This window comes from Amphiprion ocellaris, chromosome 10 (genome assembly GCF_022539595.1).
Source record: "Amphiprion ocellaris isolate individual 3 ecotype Okinawa chromosome 10, ASM2253959v1, whole genome shotgun sequence".
Classification (NCBI taxonomy): domain Eukaryota; kingdom Metazoa; phylum Chordata; class Actinopteri; family Pomacentridae; genus Amphiprion; species Amphiprion ocellaris.
Genome location: NC_072775.1, coordinates 24,753,395 through 24,761,751, shown reverse-complemented (window position 1 = coordinate 24,761,751; position 8,357 = coordinate 24,753,395). Strand labels below are relative to the sequence as shown.

Sequence of the window (8,357 nt, the reverse complement as noted above, 5' to 3'; positions counted from 1 at the left end):
GATGCCTTGCTTCACTGACATAAGACACAAACCTACTGCCCTCATATCGTTGAGTCTGGGTCACAGGTAGGACAAAAACATTTTCAAAACAACATAAAACTTTAATTCCAGCCATTGAGTTCTGCGATATATAATACAGAGTATACATCACTCACTAAATCCCACAGTCTATCTCCATCCAAACCTTTGATTCAGTCAATACAGAATCTGATCGATTACCGACAAGTGAGTGATGAGTCCTGCCTTCTCAGGGAAAAGGCCATGATTAGGCTAATTTAGAAAACAGCTGAGCTTTTGCTCAGTAAGGACTGGATTGATGGTGTTCCTCTCCTAGCTGTCTGATTCTACAGCTCTGGATCTGCAAAGTCTAAATGCTTACTGTAAAGGTTTGCCCATCTCAGTACATTTAGTCATCATACCAGAACATTTGGCTAAGTTTTGTGTTAACTCCGTGCTTTACATCACTTTGCTTTTGTCAGCAAACATCATGGCAGAGTGCAGTTTTACAGAACCTGACCTTTTATCTTCATAAGTGTACATAGTCAGCCACCTTTTGCTATATTGTGTTTACTATGTGAAAATTCTGCATCCCAAAATAAGAATAGGAAACCAGGCGTACTTTTAACACTTGTTGCACCTAAGTGGAAGAGTTAGGTGCACCCAACATTTTTTACCATGCCTTGTGGAGCATTACCTTTAGTTCTCATACACATGAGTAAACGCATTATGCAAATTGTAAACAGTGATTGTAAACAGTAATGCAGGCACAGATAACTGTTTGACAGGCCTGAGCACTTAACAGAGAGCTGACACTCAACACTCACTAGAAATCCCTATAAAGCTGAGGGGAGCTGCAGATTAGGGGATGACTCTCTGTTAGTTCATTAGTATGAGCAACATCTTCCCTATTGTCACACTGTATTCACACTGTGGTAATACATAAATATCAGTTATAGCTGCTAGAGAAATATGAATACAAGAAGCTGAAATGCTAGTTGCAATGTGAATGCTGGTGGAAGTTAAAGTTTCTTTTTAAGTGTAAACCCTGAATTGAGCTGAAGTGTTGATTTAAGTGAATTATGCTGTTAGGGGATTTCTGCTTTCACTGCTCTGGACAGTTTGCCAAAAGGTCATTCTTACTCCATTGACTCTTTATTCAAGATAAGTTGTCAGAGTGGTGCTTCCAAAGGCCACACTCAGGCCATTTAGAAATAAACAATAGTTCCTTGTCTGCCACAGCCAGGGCCATGGAGATATGAGCAGACTCTGGGTTCTGAAGAATGACCTTGGTTGGGCACAAGATGAGCTCTGTGAATAGTAATATACGCCCTGCTGAACTGGATGAAATTCAGAATTGGGATGACACAAATGCTGCTTACTTGGATCATTATTTGGTCTAATTCTACTCAATCAAGCTTCTACTCAGTGAACACTTTTGTTTTTACCTCATCCTTGGCTCTCCAGAGTCAATTTCATCTACCTACTTATAGCTGCTCACAAGAATTTCCATCACAAATAAAGCTGAAGCAAAGACACGGAAAGGATTTGAGGATCCTGCTGGAATTTAAGCACTTAAAGGAAATGAAATTGTCAGCGTGTATGTGATAAGTTGAGCTGGAGGCGACAGTTGGATAAACCATATGAACTGAAATACACGTCATTTAAAGTCGGCTGACGTTTAAGCACGAAATTGTGTATGAACAGTGGAAGCTATGATATTTCTTTTTTCTTTTTTGCAAAGGTGAAGACCTTAGACTTGAAAGGAGTTGAGATGTCAGCTGGGGTGTAATTACTGAAAGCAGACATACTCTCAGTTTAAAAAGTGAAAGCAGCAAAATCACCACTTGATGTGTAAATGCTGAAGCAGTTAAGTTCTCCTTTGTTGAGCAAGAGATGAAAATGGATGAAATGTCAGCTGTGGAGTCAAGGATAAATATAGTTAAAATGACAGTTTTCTGTCTTAAATTTGTCCTGTAAAACCTGGTTATTCAAAACCTCACACTTCAGCCACATAGGTACAAACGGCCGATTGGTTTTTGTTATACCAGATCCCAGAATGGAAGAAGGGGAGAAAAAGAAAGGAAGAAGAGAACTATTGTAGAACTGAAGGAACAAGCTTTACACAGTTCAAAGGTTGATTTGAAAGCTGCTTTGTTGTTCATGTGTTTCGTCTTTATCATGTGTGTATCTGACCACTGTGCCGCTCAGCACTTAAGGATAAAGACCATGTCTTCTATATGACGAGCTGCATGAATGGACAGTGGTTGAATGCTGAATACATAAAGAAAGAGGAACACTTTTAGTTCTCTTGTCGACAGAAATCACGTCTATGTTTCCTGTCACTGTACACATGAATGTCTCACAATGCACAGTTAAGTAAAATGCACACAAAATTGAAAGCAACATTTTTCTCCTTTTGGTTCTAACTTGTAAAGTAACTTTGTCTTTCATCCAGAAGTTTATTTTCTGCCCACTCTCAGCATAGAAATACCAGCAACCTTTTCTGACTATCACTATGCCCCCAATTAAACCTGTGACCCAAAATATCTCTGGCTCACAAAAAAAATATGAAAAAAGGACTTAAGCATTTAGTGCTTTAACTGAAAAAAGAGGCGTATTCCAAAAAAGCCACACATCATGTCTCACAGTTGCATGGACTGAACTAAGTTTTCTATGAAAGGCACAACTTATCAATAAAAGGAAGATTTCTTCGTGCATGAATAACCACAGAAGTCACAGAATTTACTAAAACAGAGTATTTGTTATCATACGGCTTCTATATACATCGATCAGGCATAACATTATGACCATCTGCCTAATATTGTGTTGGTCCCCTTTTGCTGCCAAAACAGCCCTGATCTGTTGGGACATGGACTCCACTACACCCTGAAGGTGTGCTGTGGTATCTGGCTCCAAGATGTTTGCAGCAGATCCTTTAAGTCCCGGAAGTTGCGAGGTGGGGCCTCCATGGATCGGACATGGTTGTCCAGCACATCCCACAGATGCTAGATTGGATTGAGATCTGGGGAATGAATGTGGAGGCCAAGTCAACACCTCAAGCTGGTTGTTGTGGTCCTCAAACCATTCCTAAACCATTTTTGATTTGTGGCACGGTGCATTATCCTGCTGAAAGAGGCCACAGCCATCAGGGAATATCGTTTCCATGAAACGGTGTACATGTTATGCAGCAGTGCTTAGGTAGGTGGTATGTGTCAAAGTAGCATTCACATGGATGGTAGGACCCCAGGTTTCCCAGCAGAACGTTGCCCAAAGTATCATACTGCCTCCACTGGCTTGCCTTCTTTCCCATAGTGCATCCTGGTGCCGTGTGTTCCCTAGGTAAGTGACACACCTGGCCATCCATATTATGTAAAAGAAAACATGACTCCTCAGACCAGGCCACCTTCTTCCATTGCTCCGTGGTCCAGTTCTGACGCTCACGTGTCCATTGTTGGTGTTTTCAGCAGTGCACAGGGGTCAGCATGGACACTCTGACTGGTCTGTAGCTATGCAGCCTCATACGCAACAAACTGTGTTCTGTGTATTCTGACACCTTTCTATCAGAACCAGCATCAACTTCTTCAGCAATCTGAGCAACAGTAGCTCGTCTTTTGGATCAGACCACATGGGTCATCCTTCCTCCCCACATGCATCACTGAGCCTTGGCTGTCCATGACCCTGTCGTCAGTTCACCACCGTTCCTTCCATGGACCACTTCTGATAGATACTGACCACTGCAGACCAGAAACACCCCACAAGAGCTGCAGTTTTGGAGATTCTCTGATGCAATCATCTGGCCATCTGATAATTTGATCCTTGTCAAACTGTCTCAAATCCTTACACTTGCCCATTTTTCCTGCTTCCAACACATCAACTTTGAGGACAAAATGTTCACTTGCTGCCTAATATATCCAACCCACTAACAGGTGCCATGAAGAAGAGATAATCAGTGTTATTCACTTCACATGTCAGTGGTCATAATGTTATACCTCTAACTCTATCGTAACTGAAACTTAGACTAGGTACCTGGCCATCACTCTTAATTTTAATCTATTCTTTATGTTGTATATATGTATATATTCATGCATATATGTTTTATTTAGTGGCTCTTAAAAAATATAATTGAATTAAACATTTATTGAAAAAATAAATATGAGTAACACCTTTTCTAACGGATTATGAAATTTGATTTACAATGTTGTTTTTTAAATTTCTGCTTCATCTCAAATTTCCCACTATAATAGATTTTGGACATGATGAAACATTACACCATTAGACACCATGTTGGATGGCACGAATCTCATGAATATCGACTAAACAGTTCAAACCCCAGGAAAGACATGTTGCATTACATATATTCTAAATTGAAATCTCTACAGCTTCCTAGTTTCGTTGCTTCAAATCATGATTTCAGTTTGAATCAATTAATTGTTCTGTCCTAGTCTCACATTGTTATAAAGTATATGAGGTAGACATACTATGAAAAATAATTTGATCCTTGGACATACAGAGAAATGTCATTACTTTTTACTTCATGTCTCTTTAATTCATAATGTATTCTTAAAAATGGACTCTTAGTGAAAGGAGCAATCTGGTAAAAAGCTCTTTTAAGTCAGAATCCTCGGTCTGGATCGGAGTTCTACTCACAGATTCAGCTAAACTCGTGATCAAATGATGAGTTGTGCTATTAGTGTGTGCTGTCTGGATACAAAGTCAGTCATTTCTACTCAAGATTTAACTACCAAATCTCTGCATATTGTTTTTTGCTCTGACTTCATTCGTAAAGTTCTGACTTATCTCTCCAAGATGCATATGATCCAATAAATGTCATCCTAACTGTGTCACAACTGGACACGGAAAGTTTGAACTGCAAAATATGTCAAATTCATATCGTCTGTCATGTAATATCATAGGACAGCACAGTGGCTCGGTGGATAGCACCGTTGCCTTGCAAATAGAAGATTCCTGGTTTGTGTTCCGGCCTGGGCCTGGGATCTTTCTGCATGGAGTTTGCTCCTCTCGGTAATTTCTATTTTTCTTACAGTGACTGAGAACATCCATCCATCCATTATCTATACACTGCTTAATCCTCATTAGTTTCATGGGGGGGCTGGAGTCTATCCCAGCTGACTTGGGGCGAAGGCAGGGGACACCCGAGACAGGTCACCCATTTTTTGAGTTTTTGTAAAATTATGTCAATTTTGGCTTTTTTCTTCTGCTTTTTTGTGTATTTCCAATGCACATCAAGGAAATAAACATGTGTATACCAAAAACATTTGTAATTGCAGCAATTTCTTGGAGAAATGGTGTATTTTCTGGAAAAATTCCAGGAGTGCCAATACTTTCATCTATAACTGTACAGACAAACAATGTAACTGAGAACATGTTTAACAAAATATAAATCAATAATCAACATTAAATGGCTACTCAAGTGGTTTAGTTTTCTCTATTCATATAGTTGGGGGACTATACAAAGAAGAAAAGAGCACCTTCTGTTAGACTGTTGCTGCCTTGCAAATACTCATGTCTTCCACAGCATGTAGCAGAGGCTTTTTAGTCCAAGCTCATAATGAGATTACTACTATTATTCAAGTTTCTCAGACCACAGACTGCAGTAACAAAGCTCCCCCAGAGTCATAGCAGACAATATACAGCTGTTTTTACAGGCTGAGTAACATTCCCTGTGACTAGTAAACTTGACATGTAAAATTATCGTGCCCTGTTTTATGATAAAGTGTGTGGGCCATTTATTTAATCACATCAGAGGTTGCTTAAGGACATCTTTGGAAGTCATTTTTACACATTTAAATCATGCTTTTAGAACCCTGTTATAATGCACAGTTCTTCCTTTTGTATATGTCTGACTTTTAAATATAAGCGGTAATCAGTACCATGTATTAGGTCATGTCTTTTTTGTTTATCTCCAACATTTACTACTGAGGGGAATTCAGAGTGCTTCACATAAAGGTGTCCATCTTTATTACATATCAGCCATTAGGTTGCAGCTGCACATTTGGTATCTGCATCACACTGTGCAAGAATGTTTCATAATTAGATTATAAAAATATCGTGCAGACTGAGTCTTCTTCTTCTTCACAAAGAGAATTTATTGAGAGTTAACAGTCAAATGATTGACCTGAACTAAAACGTGGTGAAGGCTTTTTCATTGTCTGTCATTCAGTTGTCACAAAGGGAGGGTATTTCAATGATATATGATGTTTAGTTTCTTTTAACTAAGCATTCTTTAATTTCAGGAGGAATAACTGCATTTGCACTTAACATTTATTCAGGTATTGTTTCTTTGCATATAAAAATGTATATGAGACATTGGTGCATAGTTTGAAGAACTTCACCACATCGGTCACAATATTAAAACCACTGACTGGTGAATTATGTAACATTGATTATATTATTGCAATGGCCCTTATCAAGCGGTGGGATATACACTGCCTGTCCAGGGAGCTGGACTCTGTGGTCACGGTAGCTGAATGACATTCTCTGAACAAGCTGCTGTGCATCAGAGATAACCCCAACCATCCCCAATACAGTACTTTGGATGGACAGAGGAGCATGTTCAGTGGCAGGTTACTGTCGCTGAAATGCTCCACAGACAGACTCAGGAAGTTCTTTGTCCCCAGGGCCATCCGGCTCTTCAACTCGTCTCAGTAGAGATGGTGGATTTGGACTTATTTATCAGACTGTCCTATCTTCATATTATATTTCATATTGTTTTTATACCTCACTGTGCCTTATTGTATATCTGTAGTGTAATGCACTGCTGGATATCTCAATTTCCTTCAGGATTAATAAAGTACATTTTGATTTGATTTGGTTAAACTATGTGAAGACTTTAGTATTTGCACTTTAGTCATATAGGCACACAAATTTCATTGTATTTTAACACTATGTACTCAATGCTGTCAACGTGATTTTGTATTTCAAAAACGTGGTTCTAACATACATAAAATATTAAGTGTTTTTGTCTGTGTTCTCAGTCAGTTTTTTCATGCCAAACACTCCCTCCCTCTTACTGTATGACTCGTTCGTTCTCCCACACTGCTGTTTTTTCTCATCAGCTTCATCCAGGTGACCATATGGGCAAAGAGGAGCATGAGATCCCCACCAGAGGATTCATTAGCAGCCCAGAATTGCACAGTGTCATCATCCCTGTTCTTTGAGGTAACCAATGAAATTCAGGCTTGTGGGCGGCCTAAGGCAGTGCCACCACCACTTGCAGCAGGAGAACAGTAATTGGACTGTGTGTCAGATAAATCCAGGTTGTGACAAGCCACTGAACATAGTGTCGCCTTGGCCCCCGATGCAAAGCTGTCTTTCAGCCACGCCACTGATCTGTAGTCGCTTTCTTAGTTTTTCAATGGAGGTCAGTGGAGTTATTGTAGGTCAGCAGCAGCAGAGTGAAAAGCTTTTCAACTCTTGTCTCTAAAGAAGTCTCAATAGCATCAAGTAGCTTCAGGAGAAGTCATGGAGGACTGAAATATTTAATAAGAAATCCAGCACTACACATATACATTATGAAAGTTTGCACTGTATTTTTATGACTGCAACATAAACCGACTAGACAGAACTGCACAGAGCATGTATAAAGCATGTTAAACACGTCAGGTAAGAATGGAAGCAATAGTGCACTTGCTGTGTGTTCAGACAACCAATATTAAATTACGTTTCATTTAAACACAGTAGATGAAAATGATTTGTGTGCATTAATGTAGACAATAAAAAAATATTGCTTCTAGGTTGCTTTAGTATTCATTACACATACAATATGTACATATTTATACAAGCCAGCCAGTCAAGACAAAAATGTTTCTTTTCTGTATTTCAGTAGAAGAACATATTTACATCAGTTTCTGTTGTTAAAAGTAACACTGTTTAAAGTTGCAGAAATGAGTCAGACAGCTTGGTTTTAGATTATATCAACAAAAAATGAATCCCATTTGCAGCCATGGGCTTGTAAAGTTTGGCTGTGGCTGGAAATGAAACTGTTCCACCATTCACTTTGGCAGGTAACTGGCCACACTTGTCTCTATTCTATAAAAGCAATTTGGCTAGCGGAAAAATAAAGGTTTGGGGTTGAGTTTTGGAACATGCCGTGTTAGTTTACTCCCCCGCAGAGTAACATGTCTGCATTGTTTGAGCATTTACACATGACTGCTTCATGTTTTCCTCTTAACTGGGGCGATCTTGATGTCTTTTCTTCCACCTGCCGTTCGTCTGTGTAACGTGACGTCCTCATCCTCTCCCGTCTGTTGCTTGGCAAAGTTGACAAACACCTGAACAACAGACAAACTTATCATTAAATAGTAGGGTCATTCCAGAATTGGAGGACATTTTACGTC

General features: G+C 39.4%; 1 protein-coding gene across 2 annotated transcripts in view; it reads right to left on the bottom strand.

The window, feature by feature from the left end:
• Window positions 1–7,480: 7,480 nt before the first annotated feature.
• LOC111563595 (retinal-specific phospholipid-transporting ATPase ABCA4-like) overlaps window positions 7,481–8,357 on the bottom strand; it is a 59,844-nt gene continuing 58,967 nt past the window's right edge. For both annotated transcript variants that reach the window (XM_055014387.1, XM_055014388.1), the window contains one exon: window positions 7,481–8,291. In XM_055014387.1, coding sequence (XP_054870362.1) covers window positions 8,175–8,291 — 117 coding nt within the window. In that variant the 3' untranslated portion in view covers window positions 7,481–8,174. The remainder of the gene's footprint in view (window positions 8,292–8,357) is intronic.